Source organism: Ostrea edulis, chromosome 2 (assembly GCF_947568905.1).
Source record: "Ostrea edulis chromosome 2, xbOstEdul1.1, whole genome shotgun sequence".
NCBI lineage: Eukaryota > Metazoa > Mollusca > Bivalvia > Ostreida > Ostreidae > Ostrea > Ostrea edulis.
In genome coordinates, this window is record NC_079165.1 from 61,347,523 (window position 1) to 61,375,043 (window position 27,521).

The 27,521-nt window shown below is 33.7% G+C and overlaps 2 protein-coding genes and 2 long non-coding RNA genes across 13 annotated transcripts; 1 reads left to right on the forward strand and 3 right to left on the reverse strand.

The window, feature by feature from the left end:
* Positions 1–1,873: 1,873 nt before the first annotated feature.
* On the reverse strand, positions 1,874–8,282 carry LOC125678593 (ubiquitin-fold modifier 1). The gene is made up of 5 exons (XM_048917161.2): positions 8,186–8,282; positions 8,031–8,087; positions 3,647–3,704; positions 3,053–3,125; positions 1,874–2,471 (listed from the first exon to the last, which is right to left on the reverse strand). Coding segments are annotated over exons 1-5 (261 nt in total). The 5' UTR covers positions 8,188–8,282; the 3' UTR covers positions 1,874–2,400.
* LOC125678592 (tissue factor pathway inhibitor-like) lies at positions 8,254–26,980 on the forward strand. Of its 10 annotated transcripts, none has more exons than XM_048917155.2 (8): positions 8,258–8,555; positions 17,879–18,082; positions 18,179–18,382; positions 18,706–18,771; positions 24,781–24,984; positions 25,077–25,280; positions 25,477–25,557; positions 26,758–26,980. In XM_048917155.2, the coding sequence occupies exons 1-8, from the start codon at positions 8,372–8,374 to the stop codon at positions 26,943–26,945; spliced, it is 1,335 nt and encodes a 444-aa protein (XP_048773112.2). In that variant the 5' UTR covers positions 8,258–8,371; the 3' UTR covers positions 26,946–26,980. The 10 variants fall into 10 exon arrangements, with proteins under 10 accessions (XP_048773115.2, XP_048773116.2, XP_056010665.1 ...); XM_048917156.2 differs by having other exon boundaries at positions 25,477–25,542; XM_048917158.2 differs by lacking the exon at positions 25,077–25,280 and having other exon boundaries at positions 8,254–8,555.
* LOC130051837 (uncharacterized) lies at positions 10,597–19,715 on the reverse strand. Its single transcript, XR_008800104.1, has 2 exons — positions 18,873–19,715; positions 10,597–10,999 (listed from the first exon to the last, which is right to left on the reverse strand). It is a non-coding gene; the product is annotated as an uncharacterized LOC130051837 (long non-coding RNA).
* On the reverse strand, positions 23,565–24,843 carry LOC125678594 (uncharacterized). The gene is made up of 2 exons (XR_007371565.2): positions 24,487–24,843; positions 23,565–23,853 (listed from the first exon to the last, which is right to left on the reverse strand). It is a non-coding gene; the product is annotated as an uncharacterized LOC125678594 (long non-coding RNA).
* Positions 26,981–27,521: the final 541 nt, after the last annotated feature.

Consider the following 27,521-nt stretch of genomic DNA (forward strand, 5'->3'; position numbering starts at 1 on the left):
AATGAATAAAATATTGTTTAAACTAAGATTAGTAATGTACAGTGTACTTTAAAAAAGGACGGGAACATCCTCATTAAGAATGTTTAAAAGATTCATATGTTTACAGGTCAGTGTTTAACTGTTGTACTAGGTTTTTCTATACAGGTCAGTGTTTAAAAGATTCATGTTTACCTTCTTCTAATGATGTGTGATATGGCAATTATAGCCTCTTTTGCTCCATTTCACACTACTGTAATTGGTTATACTTCACTAGTATATCGTTACTGTATTATATATAACTGTACTATACCAATTAGATGTTTCTCAAGGTTTCAATAAACTAAACTAATCTATTGATAAAACCAATTCCATGTTTGAAAACTTTCAAAATTTTGTACGTTACTGATTTTGAAATTTCCATTGTGATTAAATAAACCCAATTCATTTTATCACATCAAATATATACACTCCAGAAACTTGCTTGTCCAAAACATATTTTGGACAAGACACGCGTCTTGTATATATATAGAGAGAGATATGGTGTAAGGAATATCCTTGCTAACTCTCAGCCTGCCTAGATAAATATGGCTCCAGTGCTTGGACTCGGAACCAAAGAAACAACAGGGTTGTTGTTCTGATGCCATAAACCTTTCTCTCTCTCTGTCAAGGCTCCCTAAAATCATAGCATTATCAAATGTTATTTCTTTTTGTTCAGAGTCTAAAGGAATCCCCCCAATCTTGTTACATCCAATTGTATACTTGCTGAATTGCAGGAGCAAATCAGGATCTAATTGTTTAGATTGAAATCCATTCTAAAAGTTCCTGGATTCACTCATTGGCAATGACAGGATTTCTTTCAAAACTAAGTAGTTCCACCCTCATGTGACATCATAAGATTTTGCAAAATCAATGATTTATTTCAAGTTATGCATGATAGGAACATAATTTTGTTGAAATCTTTTCCAATAGTTATTGTGAAAACTCTTGTTGAACATAAAATATTTCAAGTCTAAGTTATATATTAATAATCAATGATGTTTCAAAATATCGCATGAAATTCAATTTAAGACCTGGACAGAGGCAAGCAGGATAGCAGAACAAAGGATAGAATGAAGAGGAAATTGAAATGGAGAGGCCCTATTCTCCACGGAGAAAAGGAAATATTGAATCCAAGGGCAATAACTCTGTTTCATTGAACTCTATCCAGTCCATTATGCGATAGATTTCATGTATTTTTCAGACATTTTGTACATTTTTGTAAAGAAAAAGTTTTATGAATACTATATCATTATGGAACCATTTTATGTTGTTTGTTTTTTTTTTTTTGGTTGTTGAAATTTTGACAATGCTGTTTAAAGGAAAACTAATTTTCTGACATCGATATAAGATTCTGTTTTAAATACATGTACTGATGTACGTCTTGCATTTTAAAAGTGCGATGACTCATAGTTTTTATTTGATAATCTATTAGTTTTAACTCTTACTAATGAATTGAAATAAATACACTTTCTATACTTTTATTCTCCATTTTCAGTGAAATTCAAAATTTGGGCTTTTTTCATACTCATGCCAACACACCCACCAAACAGAAATTGCACAGATGCACGCCTCTGAAGCTGTGTGACCTACAGTATATTTCAGGAAGACAGTGCCATAATATTGAATATTCCCCTTTTAGGAAATTTTGTGCCAGAAGGAAATCTCCAATTTTCATCAAGTGGGTATTTATAGTAAATTGTCCTAGCTTTGAAAGTACAGATATGAAGTTTCAGTGACTCAAACTTGCAGCAATAAAGCATAGTTATGCTAGATTTAGCTGTCAGAATCAATTCTTTTCATTTATTTTTGACCGATTCTGACATTTTTTTTATTGCAGAATGAACAACCCACAACAAAGGATATTTATTTGTTTATTTACATTACATTGTACATTGATCTGAAACGAGGTTACTTATATAAAATTGTATCATTTTTAAAATACCTGAACACAAAATGAAATACAGGGTATCTGTGGTTCACTCCACACACTTTTTAAAAAAAATTTCATTTATATAAACAAAATAAATCACATACTGTATTTGAAAAAAATCCTTTAATATTGCTGATTCCTGAAACGGGAATCCTATTACATATACAAATGTGACTTTTCATCACTAACCAATCAAAATAAACAAGACATAATATACATTGTATTACATGTATATAAATTGTGTCCAAGTTCAGCCTTACATGTATCTTAATATCAAAGGCAAGGTACGCAGCAATGCCAGGAAAGAAACAAATTAACATTCATGATGTTTAAAATATTGATGCTGATCTTCCAGTTGAAAAATATTTCTTGAACTTTGATAGACTTTGCTGTTCCATTATGAACATAACCGAGAAATGACTATAAATAAATGACCTAGATTATACAGCTATTCACGTGTGATTTCCTACTCTGTCCCTGGGTATTAAACGTAATTCAGATCCATGTTTTAAGAAAACATTTCCTGCAAATAAAAAGTGAAACCATATTGATACATGAACATATAATATCATCTGTGCATGTACTGTAAGCTGCAGTCAAAATAATTGAGGTGTGGCAAACTCTGAGTCACTCAATTACTGAATGGACTACTATAGTACTCATGTATGTAGATTGTAGCAATAGAATTACTACATAGTATCACTGTCATTGTACATGATTGACTGTACACAGGAAAATTTTTGTCTCAAGTTTTATTTTCCACCATTTTTGCCCTTATCCTAACTGGTCGAACCTAAATTTATTCACTTATAATTGTCATTATCCAAAAGTAGAAATAAAATTTAAAATGGGAGAAAATTATTTTTCAAGCCACTGGGCCAAAATAACAGTGGCCGAAAATTTTCCCAGTATATGTATACAGAATGCAGATATCAACACAAGAACTGCATGTTTGTTTTTTGTTGTTGTTAACATATGGGTGTATACATGTACATTTTTTTTTCAATGTATGGAGAATGGAAGACATGAATGCTCATTTGATATATTTCCAATAACTTCAAAATATGAAAAGAATGTATGTTAAGATTTGTACAGAGGACAGACCTGCACTTTGTGCTGGGTTTATTCCTATACCATCATTAGTGATGATTGCACTGGTAGCTGGAGGAACTTTGAACTGAAATCAGAATCAAGATTTGTATGAAATAATTTGATTGTACAAGTATATGAACTCATCTGCTGTGCAGTCTATGATAATCAAAAGTTATTGCCCCTGAAAGTTTTGATAATTTACATGTAACAATCTGCTTTGATTCTAAAATAACTAAAAGTTAACAATAGAGTGGCATTTATCAAATATATCTATATCATAATCATGCAACGGATGTACTGTAATAAAATTGTCCACAGAAAAAAAGGTGGGTTTTTTTTTTTACACCGATGAACTAAAACAGAAAATGCTAGAAACGTAATCACATAATGTTTTATAATGTCTTTTGATAATAACTTTACTTTCATATGCAGGTTATGGAATAAATATGATACAATACAAAATAAAAAATTGGAGCTAATAATAAAAATTGCGCAATAATACTTCTTAATAGTTGTGGGTTTTTTTTAAAATAAATGTCAAATTATTTTTCTCATGAGACTTAATAAAAACCCGAAACCTTGACAGAACTTGAAAATATAGCATACCTCTTCTGCTGCGAATTTCAGTACTGCAGTGAATGGAGTTTGTTCAGGTACACTTAACCTAAGAAAGAAAAGAGAAAAAATATCAGCTTTTTAAAAATTGGCTTGTAACATAATTTTAATATTTCATTCACAACTTCAAACATTCAATTTCAGAGAGGGTGTAGCACTAGGTCTTTGTTATAGGATGCATTGTCTAGGATCTGACTACGCACCGCAAAATGGGGTGTGTCAAATGGTGTTATTCACAAGAGTAATCATATTTGTATTCAGTGAGGAGATTTCACTAGAAAAACAGAAAACCCACTTAAAAGTGTAATAGATTTGGAACTATTAGGACTCTGGTACTTGTTTAATTGCCCAAAGTTTTTAAAAGGGGAATATGTGTAAATTACAAAGTATCAAAGTGTAAAATCTTTTCCCCAAAATTATACAGATCTTACCAATTAGACTCTTATTGACAAAAGTTAAAAAAATGATTGACACTTACTTTGGAATATGGGACTTGGGGATGAAAAACAATTTATTCATCATACGTAGTGGTTCAGAATTAAAATGTTCAGGAAATTGATTTTTCCAATTAATTTTAAAGGACTATAACAATAATTGAGACAGTTATGAAAGCAAAGAAATGTAACATCGTTTATCTACAATGCATTTTCAAACCTGAATGAACACCATTTTACAACATTCTGATTTTGCTGTCTTTGACAAAGTTAAGATAAAGATTACCACCAAAATAAATTTTATATGTTTTTTTTGTGAATTGCAGATGGGAAAACATGTTCAGGATAAGTAACAATATTGCAACAATTAATATTCTCAAGTGCAGAGACAACACATACATTTTATATTCATATATAACATGACTGGTTCACATCATAATAACCGTTCCAGAGAAATGGGTGCTTTTGAATCTTGTCACTATTTCTTACAGGTGAATAAAGTGGAATATCTTATGAATAAATATATACATGTACATTTGTCAAATTTTGACAAATGAAATGGACAAAATCTTTGAAACATTGTACAATTTGAAACCTGGCAGTATCTCAAGAATTTCTTATATTCCAATTTTTTTTTTACATATATGACATTTATCTCACCGACAATGTCTTGCACTATGAATCATGAGATATAGCAGTGTTCGAAATCGGTTAAAAACTTGGTATAGACCATGGGTCTATGCCAAAACAATGTGACATAGACCTCATCAAATTGGCATAGACCGCAACATTGAATGAAAATAACACAAAATCAAAACATTGTTGATTACTTATAATGTACTTAGAAAGCATATTTTCTTTCTATTTCTATAACGATATCCTCCTTTCCTCATAATGCTTACGTTTATCAGATGTCGACTGACCAGGGTAACTTATAGCAGATGGTTCAACTAAACTTTTTAAATGGGAATATCATTTATCACAAGACAGAATTACGGTCAGCATATGTGAGAATACTCGCAATCAACACACAAGCTGTTTAAATGCTAGTTATGATTGAATTGACATTTTTAAACACGATTCAACAAAACTTTATTATTAATTTCTTCTGATTTATCTATTTATTTTAATTTCTTAAACCTAGAAAATTGGCAATTCGGTCTATCTCCATTACAATTGGCATAGACCTGTGCCATTTGACATAAATTCGGTCTATGGTTAATTTCGAGCACTGGATATACATGTAGTCTTGTCATTTCTTTTAAATGGCCTAAAATTGTCTTTACTCTAAGCTGTTTGGCTTCAGTCAGTACAATGTATGATCAAATTAAGATATATTACTTGTTAATAAATTATCATATCTCATCATGTATTACATACAATAAGGTGGCTCATTACACTAAAAATGTATTTAATGGTTTGTTTAAGCACCTCTGTAAACCTTCCTGACCATAATTATATTATACACCCTACACTACAATTTTTTTGACAAATTGTTCAAAAGATTATTGAATATCATATTATTCATCATATTGAGTGTCCCATCTCCTATAAGTGCTCCCCCAGGTTTTTTTTCTAACTCCAAAAATTGAGAGTCCCCCCCCCCCCCCCCCCATTTAAATACAGTACGACTTACCTTATAGTATACTAGTAATAGTATCTTTGTGTATTTATTATACTGTTTTCACAATTTGAAATAAAAAATCAATTTCAATAAGACCTCAGCTGCTGAGTGGATTATGATATCATAAAGGAACTCATTTAGAATTTATAATAATATCTATTTAACCCTTTCTCAAAATTTTCACAAGAAATATTTCAACAGAGTTCTTCAGAGGAATATTATAATTCATAAAGATTTTTTTAAAAAACGTTTTAATAGATTTTCCCCCTATATATCCCCATGTAAAACTTTTATCTCCTATTGTGGAACCATCCTTACCAGGATGGCCATGGCTTGAACAATTTTGAATCTACGTTCATTACTAAGTTTTGTTTTTTTCTGGTCCAGTGGTTCTTGAAAAGAATTTTTTTTAGAAGATGCTACCACATTTTCACTACATTTTATTCATCTCCCCTTTGAAAAGGTTGAGACTCTTCACTAAAAAACTTTTTGGATCCCCCTTTACTCAAGGACACTTTGTGTCAAGTTTGGTTGATAGTGGCCCAGTGGTTCTGGAGAAAAAGTAAAAAAAAAATGTGCAAAGTTTACAGGTGGACAGACAGACAGCTAAAAACTGCTACATTGGAAACTAGTCAAAGAGTGCAAAGCATCTTTTAAAGCATGCACTATATATTTACATCATAAATAACATACATGTGTATTTGTAGATGATTTTTGCTAAGATTTTGCAAATTATGTGAACATTTATACACTGTCAGATTCCCCAAGACTTCAAAGTACCATCCTTTATTTGTCACTTATTTTTTTTTTTTTTTGATTTTTTTTTTTTGCATGTGACTTGGTTTTACTCTGACAGTGTTTCAAAAGAGGGTATTTCAAAAATTAACTGTTAATCTTCAGAAAACCAGCACAATGACTTTTTTTTTTCAAATAAGAAACTTGCTACCCAACTTATTTTTTTTTCAAACACTCAGTTAATTCCCTCACAAAATACTTTGCTATTATTTTCATGAGTAGTATAAAAAAAAAACACACCTCTAATATGCAACTGATCAATTTGCCACTTGCGCTTAAAAGCTTTATATGGGTTGAAACAGTCTGTGCCCTTTCACAATAATCTATCTGTAAAAACTAACTCCTCAAAATATATCCCTCATTTATACCCCAGTCTGTTTCAATGTTCTATAAAGCTATAGGTTTGTAAACATTAATTCTCTTGCAGAGTAATACCAGAAATGATGTTACAATTCACAAAGCTGCTAAACTAGAGGATAGTTATCTTCTAAACGTTGGTTGTAAAGATCACTGGCAAAGACAAACATATAAAAATAAATAATATAAATACTTTTTATCTTTGAAGTTGGACATACAAATGTTAGCTATATACTAGCTATCTACCAACTTGCAGTTGATGTTGGCGCTCGGGGACTTATCTTTTAAAAAAGATAAACTAAAGTTATTAGACATTTCTAAATCTACATTTAATACTATTTACAAATCTGGTAAACTATATTTCTTTAGTCAAACTAGGGAAGACTACAAACTGCAAGCGTATTTGTTATACCCAATGAATAAAGTTATACTATCAAACTTAGCAAAACTTAAAAAATTCTTCACATCCTTTTATAGATATTGTGAGAATGGTAGATTTACATTCTAAACCTTGTCTACGAAAAGATTCTTTACATTGTCATTTTTGCTAAACTGTGGTAGAAGATGAATGACATTTTATCTAGATGTATGTCTGTACTAAATTAATGATATATATAAGAGAAAAGAATTACCCAAACATTTCAAGTACATTTACCAATTTTAACTTTTGAGAAATAAAATTGTTGCAAAAACTGTGTAACCTTAATGATGTTGTTTTAGCTAGGAAAGTATATGAATGTTGACATGAGTGCTTAGAATTCTGAAGTAGAGTTACAAACAATACACTAATAACACGTTACATGATTGTACCTGTACCCCTATCTTACAGTAAACCACCATACTTGTAATTGTTATAACTTTTGTGATTTTTTAAAAATTAAAATCTAGTCTGATTATACATTTTTGATTTTATCTATTATCAATAATTATTATTATTTGTAATATAGTGCTTAATGTGATTGTATGCCAATATGTCTGGTGAAATCAAAATAAATAACAGTAAGATTATATTATAAACTACCTCTAAATCATTGTATCTCGACAGAATCTTTACCAAAGAAGCATAATTTTCGTTAAATAAACATGATAACAGTTTGTAAGACACAGATTCTCAAAATCTTCGTGATTCAAACCAAGCTTAAAACAGCTGTTTAGGTCCACTTACACTTTATAAGGCAATTTCGGGTCCGAAGTCAAAATAATCTTGAACGTAACCTTTGACCTGAAATATATATGTAAATATATGAAGAGATTGACTTCATAATTGTCGTTTGGATACAAAAGACTTCATAGAAAACAAATAAATGATTTTAATCTCACATGTTTTCAGTCAATCGGTGGATAGAACCGGTGACACGCAATACCGGAAGTAAAAGAATTCCCAACCCACCATTATTACATGCGCCACCTACCGAGGAAATCCTATCTTATTTATAAAGCAAATGATCATGTGACTTGACAGAGATAGAGGAGATCCTCTTATCACATTTCGAACTTTTAAAGGCAATGGAGTTAAACAGATTACTACTTGTGTTTACTTTATGTTTAATTTCAAGGACCCTTGCTTTTGAAACTAAAAAACTATCTCAACCCCTCCAAAAAGACATTTTAACTCTAAAATCAGAGGAACCAGTACGGATACCCAGTGAAACCAGAATCCGACAAGCAGACGAAGAGGAGGGTGAATATGGTATGTATACTTTGTCACTTACTAAGGAGGGCGCTTATTTTATCTAATCTACAATGGAAAAGAAGCTATGACTATTCTCCAATTTTTATCAATTATCATTATTTTTTTAATGCCAGGACATGGATTGTCTATATAGAATATTTTCATATTATATAATGTTCTTTAAAAAGTCATTAAAATATGACAAATCGAATAAATTTATGTGAATGAAATAGAATATATTGAAGGAAAACCTTATAGTTAATATGATGTGAAAATCAGGTAGTTTATAAACATTTCTTAAAAACAGGAAATGTAGGCCTACTAAATATTAAATTTATCAGATCGTTTTCTATGCATGTAGAAAATCATAATCTAGGGATTTAATAGACTAGTACAGTTTCATGCGTAAATATTTTTTCTGCAACTGATACTTTGAGAAGGTGTTCAATTAAATAAATATTATAGATATACTTCACGTTGTTTCACTGATTGTAAACTTTCTAATATATAGTGTGCACGCACTGACTATTTACACAATATCAGAACTCAAAAGTTGGTGTAAGCCGGAGACATTCGTACTTGCACGTTTAATCTATTGCACTGCTGATAGCGGTTCGACTCACTGGGTCAAGGGGTATCTAAATCTTTGATAGGTTATATACATTGTAATGATATAGTTTTCTGTGTTTTTTCTTTACCCTAATTAAGCACCTCTTCCCTGAATGTGCTGAGAAACTCCTACACTGAAAATTGCTTTGTCACTATTCCTAAGCATTTCGATCCAACATTCAATATGTAAATCTAGACAAAGGGGGGAAATAGAAAGCACGTTAATTAGCTTTAGTATCGTCAATTCACAGGCGACGATTTGAGACATCTCTTATTTTTCCTGAAGTATTCTGTTGCCAATTCTTTCCCATTAAATGTCAAAATAAATAAGTTGAAAGGAAGAATGTTTTTGGGTAGCACTTATTACGGATGCGCTGTGGGTCTAGGCCTGAGAAGTGCTGGGTCATGTCGAGGTTTTTTGGGCTCTGTCGTTGTGATGCCGTACCTGGAGCCTGCTGCCTCCATTTACGACAGAACGGGTATCGAATTGCGGGTCTATTGTTCCGGCTAACCCTTGCGGACTTTGCCATTCACAAAACTAAATTACATTTACACATTAGATGGATGTGCATACGATATATTGCATTAATCAATTAAAATGATATTATTCAAAGAAATTACAATAACTTGGATATAAACAATCGATTTCCTTGCTGTATTTCCGTTTACTTTTTAAAGGTGTAATTGTCCATAAAGAATTTAGTTTTTGGCCAAACTGAATATTTCTGCGTATTTAGTTCCTAATAAGCTTATCACACCAGATGCTGCTTTCTCACGATATCGTACAATAGTAATTGTCCTTGTGAGAGTGGGTCCTATTAAAATGACAGAAGTGGACAAAAAGTTCTAGACATTTTAAGGACACTGTCCCCAGATCCAAGATCTAGATTCGGAGGGTTTTGTTCTCAATAAGTATTCTATAAATATTAATGTCAAGTTTACTGCCTTGAAAATATGTTTTGAAATATATTGAAATCTTTGTTTTCATTCAAATTATCGTCAATATTATATGTTGTCGTTAATGCCAAATTTACGCTCTTGAAAACAAATTTTGAAATATATAGAAAATCGGATTTTCGACTGAGCTACTAAACATAAAAATACTTTTAATTCCACTAAAACGTTAATAAACTCCCCAAGGTATGGTTATTTTAAAATCTTTACAAGGAAAGTAAATATGATTGATTCCACTGACATATGGGTGGTATTACCTTTCATTAATTATTTAAACTTCTCACACTTCAGAAATTCTTAAACACATAATTTGCTTTACGACAAAGTAACATGCAAGACTTGTAATAGAAAGACTTTGACAGAATAATGGATTAAGGGCGATTTATATGCTTCATTTGGACGGACAGACGGGAGACGCACTTTCTCTCTGGTCTCCATTTTCTAATGAAAGCCGCGGGAAGTCCATTCATAGAACGAAATATGTGGAGTAGAAATGCATGAATTAGAGCTTTTATTGTGCTTTCTGTTAACATGCAGATTCAACGAAGGCGTCCATGAGAGTGTCATAGTTTACAAGTGTTAAAAGAAACAGCCGGATGAAGATGTCAAAATATTCATCCCTCTACAAATATTATTACAAATGATTTAGATTTAAATAACCGTGAACAATATTCTATCTTTCTGCAAAGTTATATGAATACGTCCTGAAGCTTCTTCAATTAGTTCAAGTGATCCTGTCCATAACTAAAGTGTAAAAATCATTAATTGGAATCCGTCACAGAGATGAATGGGGTATAAATCGAGAGCCCCGTCCCCATCGCAGAGTGTGTGCACAGCCCGCTCGTGTCGCCTGCTCGCTGCATGGTAACACAGGATATCGTTATTCGCCCATTGTTTTCCTGTAGATAAATAAACATATTGAATTAGAAAGCTAATATTTTGTTTGTTAAGCAAAAATCGTCCGTCTGAAGAGGCACGATCGCGGTACCACTACCCAACTGTCGCGATGAAAAGAGACGACCGTCACCCACAGACCTGGGAAACAATGTATTGCTTACGCCGTACCAGCTTTAGATGTGTTATTAATGAGATTAGAGCGATAGTGTATCGAATTAACAAGTTTCTCAACTTGTAACATCTCCAAACAGCGATTACCCCAGATCTTGTCAGTGATTGGGCTTATTTACGAGGCAACTATTATGCTGTTTGAATTTTAATTTATGCATGTCGATATCAGAGGGTGATTCGCAACTTAATAACACTTTAAAGCATGGTATGATTGTTTGAGGTTATAACTATAACAAGTGTGTGAATTATCTTTAAGAATTGATCTCGCTTTGAGATACTAGAAGACCGAAGACTGTCCAAAAACCATCTGCACACTTTGATTGTAAATTTATGGAATATAGTTTACACTGCATGTGCAATGTGCTGTATGGTTGCATGTATTATGTTGAATATCTGCAAGAAGAATCCAGATTTATATTCTCGTGTAGTATAATTGTCCGCATGTATTGAAAAGTCTGTGGGAGGAATTCATAAAACGAAACTCGCGTTATTGATCTTAAATTGCATTCTTTTTTAATTGCATTCTCTTTTATTCTTATTTGAATATATAATATATCAGTCATTACACATTAGTTTGTCCGGAAGCATATTCAATGGTAACATAAATGTATAAATTACATTCTAAAAAAAATTCCCACATCTTGGATATTACAAGATCTGCATACCTCAAAGGGAATTTTTATATGCAAAGTATCTCTTTCGTTTCATTCCACAAATTTTTATTATCAAATTATGCAAATTAAAACTCGATTATGATCTGATATTTCACCTCTTAAAATTTAAAGCTCACAAAATATATATACCAGCACTTGATGCCCCATTATTTACAGTCTTATCTGTTTTAACATAAACAGTATACGTGTATGGTGTAAACAAAATGAAATATGCGTGTATTTTTGTGGGATTTAATTTTTATTCAAAGACATTCAACTTTCATGCAAATATTTCTTATTCTCACCATGTGCATATATAGCGTTGAGAAGTATATGTACATGTATGACATTTGTTGCAATAAATAAATGAATCAATAATAGCTACTAATTAAAAAAACCAACAACAACAACGAAAATTTTGAATTGTATACATTTTAATCGCGGGGGGTGTTTGTCTTCCTGCTCGTGTTAGCGCTATCGACGAACTCTGAACTGATAGCAACTCAATGAGATTTCGATCTCCCAACTAACTTGTGTAATAAACTAAACGACATTTATTCGATAGATAAATGAATACATGTAACCTTTATGTGACCAGGGGAAGTCATGGTTCAAAATCTATCTATATAAAGAAAACCCACCCGAAAACCATTTACAGAATAATGCAATGACTTCTACAGATATGCAGTGAGACGATTTAATTTCTTCCCACCGTCCATTGTGCATTACCACTAGAACGAGTCGTGTAATGGGCCAAACATAATAGTTCGAATATGATCCCGGATGTCACTTTGTTGGAACATGGGAAAGTAATTGTGTTCCAGTTTTGGGCCCCTTTCATCGTGAGACAATATGAGACCATATTGCAAGGATGTCCAGTTGCCATAAAAGTGAATATATTCAGACTGCAAGCTTTAATATCAAATTCATTGAATTTAGCAAAGTCATTCCATACAGAGTGACGTGCAAAGAAAATCAAACTTCCACTTGTGCATGGCGTACTTAGCTGCGCTTTTGCATGGATATATAATACCGAGGGAACCAACTACGACTTTGGTCAAAGCGTATCTGTTTTACGTGGAATCCTGGTACTATCTAAACGGAAAAGATGTTCTCCAATGCTTAGGTGTACCGAACCCACACTCGTGCGGCTTATGGGTGCATGTTAACCAACGGACGGATTCCAACTGCGCTTCTCGTACGTGATACAAGTTACTAATCTTGAAGAGCAGTTGTAAAAACTCTTTTTAAAAATTCTACAGCCTTTAAAGCTTCACTTTGCCAAACTGCAGCATCATGTCAATCTCCCATCACATGCACTTGTATTTCTGATCGTCCATTTTTTAAACATCTGTAGAATACAGTATCAAAATGGTGCCAGAAAATATGTGTATTCAGAGAAAAGATTTTAACATCTGATGTGACTTATATTATCTGCTTTCAGCTACAGTCGATGACGTACTTTCACCACCATATTTGACGAGTTTCGGGGCTGAGAGAGAAACAAATGGTATACGATTTTATGATTTTACTGTCAGTACAAATATAACGAGAACGTTTTTGTGACGTTTTGTTTTACGTAGCAACTTTTATAGCAAAACTCTACTTCAGAGGCTTTTCTTGCATTAATAAAAGTATCCTTGAAGTACGCTGAAAGTAACAGTTATCGATTCGTTTGTCTTTGTACCGTCATGGATTGTGATTTATCCATTGTAGTCCACTCATTAGCGTCCAATACATGTAGGACTCTAAAGCTTATATTCAATTAGTACAGCGTGAATCTAGAGGGTCAATCCAAATTATTCTTCACTAAGATCAATTAATTGGTGTATCTTTATAATCTATGGTGATCTTTATGATGTTGGCCTTCGTCCTATGACAAAAAATCGCTATCTAGTGAGATTGATTGATTTTATATTGTTTAACGTCCCACTCGAGAATGTTTCATTTCATATGGAGATCGACGTCACCATTGCCAGTGAAGGGCTGCAAAATTTAGCCCTATGCTTGGCGCTTACGGCCTTTAAGCAGGGAGGGGTCTTTATCGTGCCATACCTGCTGTGACACGGGACCTCGGTTTTTGCGATCTCAATCCGAAGGACCGCCCCATTTAGTCGCCTCGTACGACAGTATCTAGTGACAAAGCAATTCCTATCATATACCTGTACTGTTTTCTTTTTAAGATTCGGAATCGGAAGCAGAAGACAGTGTATGCTTACAACCAAAAAAGCCAGGACCATGTAAAGCAAGAATGAAGAGATTCTACTTCAATCCCGCTAACAAAGGCTGTGAAGAATTTTTCTATGGAGGGTGTCAGAAAAACGACAACAATTTCAAGAGTCTTGAGGAGTGCAGAAATAAATGTATTGGCAACTGAGGATGCTGATCTGGATCATAAAGATATTGTCTCCCTCTCACATTTTTGTTTATAATTTCGACATTTTTTGGAAACTCCGAAATGGGCGTAATTCTGAAATAAGAAAATTTTGTCTTCATAACACTGAGAGGTATATGACTGACAATTTAATGAAGATTATTAAATGCAGTATGAGTTCACATTGAAGAGTTTTAGAAGAAAGATGAAATATATCGTGGGCACAAATTGATTTACCGAAAATTGAAAAATAAATAGCAGACATAAATTTGCAAAATCATATTACATATTTTCCTATAGACACAAATTAGGTACCTTTCACGTACAAAAAACAACAACAATACATTGGCATATAATTATTGATATGTTTGGTTCCATGAGGACTTTTCATAAAAAATCTAGTTTAAAAGTTTCTTTCAATGCATTTAGTATTCCTAGAATTATGTTTACTGGATTTCCTTAGAAATCGACATATATTTGTGATTGTGCAAAAATTCATGCGCTTGCAAGTTATTTAGTCACCCCTATTTCACCAATCGTAGAAGTGTTCATCCAAGTGCACAACAGACACAATTCTAGGCTTTCCGCGATCTTCTGTTTGCACCCGAGTAGCAAACAATATATAAGGTGTGTGTTTAATAGCTGGATTCCACCATGTGGACTTTGTTTTTTCTTAGTTGATATTGTTAAAATTATTGTTATTTGAATTATGAAATAAATATCGAGATACAGAAAGGGTGTTGTGTTCAGCAAATTTATCTCCGTACAGCAGAGTTTTGGATAGAATGTAATCATTCTTGTTCATTTCTTTTGTTGCACCTGCATAAAAATCTTTGTTGCTATTGGATATAAAATCTTAAAAGTCAATGTACAGATAGGTAAAATTTTGAAAATTCGAACGTTGTAAGGATTCTGCATCTAATATTTCTCAACTGTTAGGAATGGTATTTTACAGAAATGTTTAGCTTTTTAGGGGAACGTGTTCCAGTGATCACGAAGATGTCACTCTCACTCATTTCAAATCATTGCTCTCCTTTGTCATCAATATCTTCTCCATGTTCAATTGACCCGTTACAATGTTATACCCGATGCTATTCTGACTTTTGCATTAAAGTATCCCATTACAATTAAGATGGCATGCTGTGATTGTCTTGTAGATTTTCTAAAAATCTCTTTTTGTCTCCGTGGGATCAAGTTTATTTTGAAGATGGTTATATATATTTGTAAAATATAACACATAGACCTCTCTCAGACAGGCAATTCATTTATATCAGGGACTTTTTAGTTTTTAAGTTTTCATCTATACCAATGTATATAATCTCACTGGATGGAACCATTCTTTTCATTAGTCAAATACATGTGCTTACTTTGCAGCTTTCCGGAGCTGTTTTTGTACTAAAAAGCTTATTCAACTTGAACAACACAAAGCTTATCTTTCCATTTATTGATCTACTTGGATTATTTCGCCCATGATTAATACAGTTCTTGTATAGAAATACAAGTACTGTCATTTAGAGTGCACAGTGACGTCAGCCGATGGACGACATTCAGTTGACGTTTATCGACAATCATCATGATCAATGTCGTCTGCATTTGTGTAGCAATTTCAATGTCCATATATTGGTATTCAGTCTCAAAGATACTTGCAAGGATGCAAGTTTGAATAAAGATATGGATATTTTTGGGCTGGTTTAAACTATATAGTCTAGCCGAGTTAAATTTGATAATACTGATCTACTCCACAATGCGTTTACACTGGTACAAATTTCAAAACCACATACATGTACACGTTAATCAACCCGAATACAGTTTAGTGTGCACGTGAAATGGAATGGATACCACCTATCACTATAAAACTTTAACGTAACGTTTCCAGATGTGATTAGAAACTATGGACAGGAAGTATGCACCATTGAAATATTGATATATTTTTTGGCATTTAATTCTTTTTAGCATGTTGTGAGGTGGATCAATTTAATCCACTTAATCCAGGCTAAGTTGTTCAAGCTAAATTCATTAAGTGTGAACTAATCCCAAGTAATTGGATAGCACATTTGGAATAGGTCAGGTGAGAGAATACCCTGTTTTGCAGGATCCCACGTCACTAGCATGTATCCTATACGGAGGTACGATCTTATTCTTTATACTGCATGTCCCCTTTCTGGAGTGATAAGAACGGTGTCAGCCTCTTTTTATATAGTGTATTACCGGTATGTACTGGTTCATTCGTGCACGAGGGCATTTTACTACACATGTATTGGTGTTTACAGATCTAGACCGTTTCTTGGATTTGGTCAGTTGCTGGTAAATCGCTGTTCAGTCAATTAACAAATATTTTATACACTTATTCAAAATGCTGTCAGAAATGAATGGTTTTTAAATGAGCATGTTGAAAAAAAAAATAACCATTCTACATATACTCTACGTTCTTATTTTGTAAATTAATCTCATCTTATTACACTTGTGACGGTCAAACATGGTTCGATCACCGGTGGGCAGAAAGCTCAGTTGGTAGAGCACCTGACTAGAGATTCAGGGTGCCCGGGTTCGAATCTTGGTCTGGTTCGTTGCATTTTCTCCCTTCCTGTTACATCTGTTGCCGTAAATAAAGTAGAATAGCTTCTGGGACTGACAGATGAAAATGCCTGCCAGGGGATAAAGATCCTGGGTTGAAATCTTCAATAGGTGAAGAGTTTAAAGGGAGGAATGTGACGGTCAGACGGGTTCGATCGCTCAGTCGATAGATCACCCAAATAGAGATTCAGGGATCCAGGGTTCGAATCCTGGTCTGCTCCGTTGCATTTTCTCACTTCCTTTTACACACTGTTAAAATTTGAATTATCATAACATATAAACATCGTCACTTGATTTCCTTTCGTTTTCAGTATTAGATTTTACATTAGATAAAATTAAAATGAAATACATTGTACATTTTTGTAAATGAAACAAAAGTACTCAGTTAACTTTACATATACCTAATCAGTTATTACTCTTCTTTTAGCATTTTGAAATCAAGTGCTAGATGAACTTATAGCTATTCAGATATCAATGGTAAGTTAAAATGTAAACATTTTAATCGCATGGGCGTGTTTTAATTTCCCGTGTTGGTGTTATCAGTACACTCTGCACCGATGGGTTTATATCAAAGTCAATGAGCTCTCGATTTGGTAAACCTCTTAAACGACATTTACGTACAAGGCCTCATTAAAGAAATTGATTCAATGAATTGCAAATAGCAATGGTTCAAAACCCGAGACAGTCAATTAGAAATATTAACTACTTCCTGTGGAACAAGTGAGTCTAACATTTATTTAAGATTGTTAAAAAAAATCTCTCGTGTTTCATAATTGGCCTTGCGAAGTGTCTTAGGGAGGAAAATCATATCATGAAAGGTGGTGTAATTCTTTGAAATTTTATTCTTATTTCTGAACATCAAGATGGATACCGATGTGGCTTTTAAATCAATGTTAAATCCATATCTGGATTAATTTTCATCCATAATTCAAATTTTGCACACATTGATATCATCTACCTCTTAGAATTGACCACCTGGTTTCTAAGGCTCAAATGTTCATTCACCGCCAACAGAACGTGGCGGATGACGACCGACGGGCTCATATTGTAATTAGTCACTCATGCACTAAATATTCTACTTACTGATTATGGTAATGACTTATATGCAGACACACAATGTGGGGATCTACCCGTCGTGCATTGCGGTCACTACACAGGCACGAGTCACGCGATGGGCCAAACTTGGAAGCTACAATGTGATCCCGGATGTCGATTAGTTGGATCAGGAGATATTACTTGTTTGGCAGTTCCGGATCCATTTCACCATGTGGCAATATGGGATCATATGCAAGGGATGTCCAAATGCGAAAAATGTAAATATCTCTCTATTATATGTATCTTATGAATACCTTCTGAAATCTTAAGATCGGGTTAGATTAGAGTTACGTACAGTAAAAATCAAACTTCAGCTTGTTGTGGCGTCCCACCTGCGCCTGCGCATGGATATACTGTAGGAAAAAACTATGACGTGTATCAAAACGTAACCATTAAATGCGATCCTGGCTACCATCTAAACGGAAGTGATACTCTCCAATGCTTACCTGTAGCCAACCCTAAGGTTTGCGGTGTTTGGGTGTATATTCCTGAATGGACGGATACTAAATGCCTACCTCGTGCGTGATAGAAGTTACTTTTTTTAAAAGGAAAGTAAAGAGCAATTTAAAAACTTTTAAGCATTGTTTTCCAATTTCCTACATATTTGATTATTTCTTTCAAATCAAAAAGCATCCCAATAACCTCGAACTACTGCAGGTGTATTTCAAGTCGCTCGTTATGTACTATGCAACTACTAGCACATTTTAAAAAAAAACAACAACAAAGCATTGCTGTATATAGTATTTAGATTACCCATCACTAAAATTTTGTTTGCTAGAAAATATAACTTCAATATCTAGAAAAACAATTTAATATCACCATATTTATATTATCTTTTCAGTTACTGTCGACTCAAAACGTTCACCATCACATTTGATGAGCTCTGAGGTTGAAAGGAAAACAACAGGTAGCCGATATTTTCGTAGAAAAATAACAAAGCAGTTACATTAACTGAATCTTTAATTGAACAGAACAGAGATGATCAGAAGGGTTGATAGTATCACTTACTATGGCAAGTTCGTGAACAGTATGCCGGTGTGAGGCGTTGCGGTTCATATCATCATGCATTTTCAAAACTGAAATTTATTTTCTACATCTACATTCTACTTTCATTTCTGTCAGAGTTCCCAGCCAATCAAACAAGCGCACTATATTTATCAAGATTCATACGCGTATTGTTGACAACTGCAGTGCATTCAATAGGATATGGTTATCATTACAATTTGTAAACATATCTAAGACAAACACACTGGAAATGTAAATGTTTGAGTGATATCTATCTATCTATCATTTAAGTGATATCACTTATTCGACTCATTGAAAGAGGAACATGAAATATCACCTACTCGCGTCGTTGACGTGATACATGTTTCGCAAATCTGCGTCATTACTTAATCGTTTAATTGGTTGTATAACTAAACTGAAATACCAAAACGGTGCCTCATATTGACGACAGTGAATCTATTACAAATTTTACAAGTTTGATACTTTCTGTCGTTCTCCTATTTAACATAAGTTTGGTGTAACCCAGGTGGCAATCGACCACGTCATGCATTCAGATTGCAGAAAATCCTTCTGGATATATCTGAACTAGATAATCACTTTAAACTGTATGTAATTCCTTCAGTACTTTAGCATTTTCCGTAAGATTTCAGTAAAATTTTAAGATTTTAAAGGAACTTTAACTTGCTTGTTACGGTCATAAGAAGGGGTTGACTGGGGCGATTCGAGTGACCCACAAAGACAGAGGTCGCGTGCTTGTGCAGAATGCTGAGCATAGATAATTTTGCAATTCTTCATCAGTGACGTTATCGTTTTAAGAAATATTCCTTATTCCTAATAAAAAGAAGAAAAACAGAGATTTGTCTTAAAAACTCTGTACATGAAACTGTTGATGACGAAATTAATCCAACAAGTCAAGTAAGTATTACTTGCACGACTTGTTTGAATAAATATTGTCATCAGTTGCGTTATATACATCTGTATGGCGCATATAAATATTAGGTATGAGCTTCAAAATGATAACATGATTACAAAATTTCCCCATCCCTTTACTAAATATGAAATCTGATCGTTATACATTGAATACCTAAAGTATGAGCTTGTTATTCTCACCGTGGGATGTCGCAGCCTATCAATATTGTATGATTCATTCATTCATTGTATATTGTTTAACGTCCCACTGGAGATTTTTTTATTTATATGGAGACGTCACCGGCAATTTGAATTTCATAGTCATAACGAAAAGAGGTAGAGAATAATTATTGACTATACTCGATCTACGCTTGGATAATTTACAAGGATGGTACTAGTAACAATGAAAGTTTGTGTTATATTCTCGACAAAATGGCATGGAGAGTGGCTTTTAAATTACATTAACAGGAAACACGCAGGAGAAAAGCATTTAATTAAATGGTGTCATCAATTTTAGAGTGAAAGTGTCCATGTGCTTCCTGTGTACTGATAAAATGCTCCCTATTGCAAATATTTGTCTCCCTTAATTCAAAATGAACTCATTGAAATTTATTGAAATCAATAAGAAACAAGAGATGTTTGTAAACCATGTATGCCCCCCATGGTGCAAAATTGAAAAGGGTTATACACATGCATTATTAATTGATAGTAGTATCACCAATTCGAAATATTGAGCAGACAATATCTTCCAATGTCAGGGGTGGATTGACCATGTGACCGAAAAATCAATATGGGTCATCTACTCCTTATGCTGTACCAGTGTACCAAAATTGGTGTCAATCAAGCAAATAATTCTTAGAATATAGGAGACAATATATTACTTTGTCCAGTTTAACCATTGACCTTTGACCATGTGACCTCAAAATCAATAAAGGTCATCTTCTCTTGAAGATGTACCAGTGTACCAAATTAGATGTCTGTCAAGCAAAGGTTCTCAAATGTCCAGTTTGACCCTTGACCTTTTACCATGTGATCTCAAAATCAATAGGGGTCATCTTCTCCTGAAGATGTACCAGTGTACCAAGTTTGATGTCTGTCAAGCAAAGTGTTCTCAAGATATTGTGCGGACAGTATATTCCCATGTCCAGTTTGACCCTTGACCTTTAATCATGTAACCTCGAAATCAATAGGGGCCATCTTCTCCTGAAGATGTACCAGTGTATCAAGTTTGATGTCTGTCAAGAAAATGGTTCTCAAGATATTGAGCGGATAGCATATTCTTTTGTCCAGTACCTTTGACTATGTGACCTCAAAATCAATAGAGGTTATTTTCTCCTGAAGATGTACCAGTATACCAAGTTTGATGTCCATCAAGCAAAGGGTTCTCAAGATATTGAGCGGACAGTATATTCCTATGTTCAGTTTGACCCTTGACCTTTGAACATGTGACCTCAAAATCAATAGGGGTAATCTTCTCCTATAGATGTACCAGTGTACTAATTTTGATGTCTGTCAGGCAAAAGGTTCTCTAGACATTGAGTGGTCAGTCTATTCCTATGTCCAGTTTTACCTTTGACCATGTAACCTCAAAATCGACAGGGGTCATCTACTGTTTGGGATGTACCAGTGTACCAAGTTTGATGTCTGTCAAGCAAAGGGTTCTCAAGATATTAAACGGACAGTGTCTTCCTATATCCGGAGTAGATTGACCCTTGACCTTTAAACCTGAAAAACAATAGGGATCCTCTTCTACTCATAACCAACTCACATATGAAATATCATTACGATGAAGTGAATGGTTTTCAAGATATTGAGCAGACAACATGTGGCCTACCGACCGATCGACCGACAGGTGCAGACCCTCTTATTTAAAGGGGGATAACAAGATTGCTAGAGGTTAATAAAGCTGATTGTTCAGTGCAGGAAAGTGCACCAATTCTGTCACTGTAAAGCAGCTGTCCATGTGTCATCGTATGTGAACAATTTAATAACTTGGGAGTGAGTAACTTTTTAAAGAATTGTTTGTGGGTTTCTCAAAAATTAAAAGATCATATGGTGAAACTGTTGTAAACACGATTATCCAGGAGTTGACTGATTAAGGAACCGTGACGCAAAACATGAGAGATCAAGGATATGGCGATGCTGATGAATCTTCAGGTGTTCAGACCACAATAAGACAAGCTGTTCCTTTTGCAGAATATGTTCATTGTGATGTACACTAACTTAACCTAGCTGTTCTGAGAGCATTTCGAATCCCTGAAAATTTTAGCATAATGAATGTTATTCAACAGATAACAATTTCATCTTTCCATTCTCCTAAGCATGACTTGGCTTTCGGAAAATTTCTGGAAAAGGTCAGATAAAAAAAACCCACCAAAATGCAGGACTGAAGAAAGATCACGCTAATGTGTGTTTTCTATGGCAAGTCCTTTTACTATTTATTCGAAAAATGAAATATCTCTTTAGATTAAAGAGATATCTCTTATCTTAAGGAGATATATCTTTAAAATGAGATATATATCTCAATCTTAAGAGATATTTCTCTAAAAAAGAGATATCTCTTTCACGTAGAGAGATATCTCGTTTACTTTTAGAGATATATCTTACACTTTGAGAGATATCTCTTTTACTTTGAGAGATATCTCCTTCACTTAAAGAGATATATCTCTAAGAATTCCTAGAGAGATATCTCTCAAAGTATAAGAGAGATCTCTTTAATGTTGAAAAAGAGATATCTCTCAAGCAGAAAGAGATATCTTTTTCCAATATTTTTTATTAGTTTGAATACTCCCTTAACTGGAAACCGACCAAATCAAATCTTAGCATGATGGCTGTTATCCCGGGGGAAGATTTTGCGTTTACTGCATGTAAAGTGTATATAGGTAACAAAAAACAAAGACAATAAATTGATAAAATTTGTGAGCAAAACTAGATTTAACCCCTCGGTAACTTGATAATGTTACCCCAACCACCTCTTCAACCTTTTTCGCCAGTTTTACACTAGAAGTATTTTGATTGGTTAAAAAATAGGGTTACATCATATTAATGGCGATGCAATAGGGAGAAGTCATTATGATCACCAGGGGAAATTTAAGTTAAAGAGATATCTCTTATTGAAAATTTAAAGAGATATCTCTCTAACTTAAAGAGATATCTCTTTTTACATTGATAAAGAGATATCTCTTTACGCTAGAGAGATATCTCTTTCTCTTTGAGAGATATCTATCTAGTTTTAAGAGATATCTCTCAAAGAGAAAGAGATATCTTTCTAGCGTAAAGAGATATCTCTTTTGTTTAAAGAGATATCTCTTTTGTTTAAAGAGATATCTCTTTTGGTTAAAGAGCTCTTCTGGTTAAAGAGATATCTCCCTAACGTAAAAAGATATCTCTTTAACTTTTAGAGATATATCTACAACCAATAGAGATATCTCTCTAGTGTAGAGATATCACTCTTATCTAAAGAGATATATTATTTTACGAATAAATAGTAAAATGGCTTGCCATAGTTTTCACATGGTTCAGCAGTGGTAACACTTTGAATCTATTCAAGTCTGCCTTCACTGTTATACTTGAAGCGCTAAATCATCTAGATGGCGACAAAGACAACAAAACAAGACCTCGGTCTCTTTCAACGCAGACTTTCGGATTTGTTGTTGATTTCGCAATGGAACATCTACTCTATACGTTGTCTATCAACAATTCTACATAATCAGAGCATATCGTCAGAATCATACAGTTATTTCTAGTTTCAGGCAAATTTAAAAAAAAATGAAGAAGATTGAGATAAACTGTTTACCAATACTTTTATTAGTTGGTATCAAACCCAGTGTTCATAGAGGTGCTATTGAAATATAAAGGAATCGGGCGAATATTCCTGCTCAGACACTCTCGGAATACTGGTAGGGGGATTATTTTGCTCCCTGTATTTGATAAGTCTATGATTCCTCCTAGGTACCTGATCCCACCTCTAGTATATCCAGGGGTCCGTATTTGCCCAACTCTCTGTTTTGTATTGCTTATAGGAGTTATGAGATTGATCACTGTTCGTTATCTTCACCTTTCATGGAGGTACGATCTGAAATGATTTTTTATTACATCAAATATTTATGAATCGTTCCCTTTCTGGAGAGAATAAAAGTGATGTCAATATCTTTTATACATTGCTGCATACTAATATTACATGTGTGTACCGGTTTATTCTTGTACGATAGCATGTATTAGTGTTTACAAACCGTTTCTTGGATGCTATTGTTATTGTAAATCAATATTCAGTCAATAAACAAACGTCTTTTTTATTTATTGAAAATGCTATCAGAAATGAATGTTATAAACGATAACACCCCACCCACCCCAAAAAAAAACCACACGTTAGTTCGTTGAAAATTTAAAAAGGACAACACTTCACGTTCATATCATGCAAGTTAAGTTGCACTAAATAAATTCGAAAATTCTTAGCACACACATTCAAGAACTTGTTGTCCTTTGATATTCAGTTTTATTAGTTTTACCATGAACAATATAACTACATTCGTATTTGATGTAAACAAAATAAAGTTAAAGAGCGTTTTATAATGAATTTTACAATGAAGCAAACACGCCCAACTCTTTACCATATGTACATGTATTACTCTTGTTTTAGAATTTGAAATTAAAATTTTTGTTTTAGATAATCTTATGATAAACGAAGCTAGCCATAGTAAGAGCTTACCTTTTTGTGTATCTATTTCAAGAGTTTATCACCGACATTCAAACGTCATAAGCTCTACGTAAAGTGTCACAAATGTATGGTACCCAGGGTGTTAGCAGTGAGGACTGACGCCTGTCGCGACTCTGTTTTTAAATCCGAAAGACCCGTGACCAGGGTGCCTATTGATAATACACAAGCTACCACTAGTACAATGTGAAATCCATGACCTCTCTCTGGGTTATTTTTCATTTACAAACTAAGTTTTGTAGTGAATCATTTACTAAATATACATGTACCATTTACTGATTATTGCAGACATACAATGTGGGGATCTACCCGTCGTGCATTGCGGTCACTACACAGGCACGAGTCACGCGATGGGCCAAACTTGGAAGCTACAATGTGATCCCGGATGTTACTTAGTTGGATCAGGAGACATTACTTGTTTGGCAGTTCCGGATCCATTTCACCATGTGGCAATATGGGACCATACGCAAGGAGTTTCAAAATGCGAACAATGTAAATATATTTATACGGTTTCTGACGTTTTAAGATCAAGTTTACGAACCAATATCATACAGACTTACATAAAATCAAACTCGAACTTCCAGCTTGTTGTGGCGTCCCACCTGCGCCTGCGCATGGATACACAGTAGGAAAAAACTTTGACGTGTTTCAAAATGTAACCGTTAAATGCGATCCTGGCTATTATTTAAACGGAAGTGATATTCTCCAATGCTTACCTGTGCCCAACCCAAAGGCTTGCGGTGTTTGGGTGTACGTTACTCAATGGACGGACTCCAACTGCGTTCCTCGTACGTAGTACAAAAGCGATTTGAAAACTTTTAAGCCGTGTGGTTCGATTTATAGCATTCTATCAACCTTTAAATCCTGTAAATTAAAGTATTTGAGGCCGATCTAGAAAATGATCTAGAAAATGATAAAAATTCAGTATTCTGAAAATCAATTTCAGTATAATCATATACTTGTATTATTTATCTCTGTTCTCAGTTACTGGTGACGCGAAACGTTCACAACCATATTTGATGGACACGGGTGTCGAACAGAAAAGCACAGGTAGACCATATTCCCGTAAGAAAATAACAAAACACTTACTTTAACTGAAACTTTTTAAATTGATCAGTACAAAGATTATCCGAAGGTTGTATATTGCAACTTGATATAGAAGTCATGTAAGATATATCAGTTAATCGTTTGAATATCACTTCCTCCTTGATGTGATATCGCTTAAACAAAGCTGTGATATCACTTAATCGTTTAAATGATAATAGCACTAAATGTAAATTATAAGTATTCGAAACAGCACCTCATGAAAACGTTCAGCTATAAAATCAATGTACAAATTCAATGTTTCTGTTATTCTCCTGGTAACTAATGGTTGTTCTAAGTCATTCAAATTCAGCCACAACCATACAGAAAATCTCTAGATGTACTGGAATTGGATATTCACCTTTAAAATATTCATATTTCCTTTAGTGTTTTTACATTTCTTTAAGGTGTTGAGCAAAGTTTGCAAGGAAAAATCCTGTAAACGTTTCCAGACAAACTCCTATAAGTAGAACTTGACAAAGTCCCGCAAGAAATTTACTTCTCAAGAGACCGATTGCGGTAGCCTAGTGGAATGAGATTACCAAACCCGCGGATGTGTAATCCGAACGCAGTTTATTCAAGAATGATCATAGGAATAAATGCCTAGGTGTTACGTGACTGGCTAATATCAAGAGTGAAATTGTTTGGAATTGGAAGAACTAGTATATAAGTTTAAATTAATTGTCGGGAGGAAAAATTATCGCATAAAAATCGAGAGAAAAATGATAGCGGAAATTACCATGGTGTTTAAAATGAAGGATGTAATTCATTGCAGATTCTTATGTGTTGTAAAAAAAAAAAAAAAAAAAAAAAAAAAAAAAAGAAGAAGTAAAAATATGACCTATAAAAGCAACGGTGCCCTATATAATTATTGTCGGTTTTTATTAGCGTTTGGAATGAACTTTCAAAAGTTGGTAATCATTTGTCTAAAATTAACATAGTTGATTAGTGAGAGGGCCAAAGGTTAATATTGAGGTCTATGGGCAACCTCTGCACTCTTTTCGCTAGTAAAGACGCTCACTTCGCAACTTGGAGGTTACGGGTTCCAGTCATTGTTTGGGTTTTTGGGGGGGGGATCTTGGTATTTTCAGGATGATTTTTAAATTTAATTGTAAAACATTATACACATATAGCATTTAAATTATTTGAAATACCACACATCCATGTTTTTCTCTTTAAAAGATTTGGAAGCAGAAGACGACATATGCTTGCAACCAAAGAATACAGGTCCGTGTAAAGCAAGAATGAAACGATTCTACTTCAATTCCGTGAAGAAGATCTGTGAAGAGTTTATCTACGGGGGATGTAAGAAAAACGACAACAATTTCAAGAGTCTTGAAGAGTGCAAAAACAAATGCATTGGCAACTGACTACGTTGATCTGGACTAATAAAAGTGTTATTTTCTTTTATTTTATTTTTTTTCTAGAATTCTCTTAATTGGGTGTGACTTCCTTTCTAAATTAACCTACATGTATAGCCCGATGAAGTACATGCATCTCTTTTGGCTGTAGTTCAAGTTCACGTTGAGGTTTTATTTAGCAATATACAGGAAGCGTGTTGTGTGAAATATCTTTTCTAAGTGTTATTGTCTGTAAGGATTTGGACACTTGTACAAGAAATATGGCACTTATGACCACATATTTTGTTACAACTTCATAAAGTGATTGCACCTGGTGCTAGAAACAATATCTTTCCACAACTCAGTTGCCTTGGCTCTGTATAGAAAAGTTAAAAAGATGTAGGTCATTATTTATCCAATCACAAACCCCTCGGGTTTTGTTTGTCTTGTCAATATCAATTTTGAGTCTTTTATTTATATCAGTCAAAAACACGAGACACTTGTTTTTACAAGTAAATTGTTAATAAATAAAAATAAATGGGGAAATCACATTATATCTAATGATATAAAGGATGGTGAAGTCAAGACTAGAAAATTGATAGACAA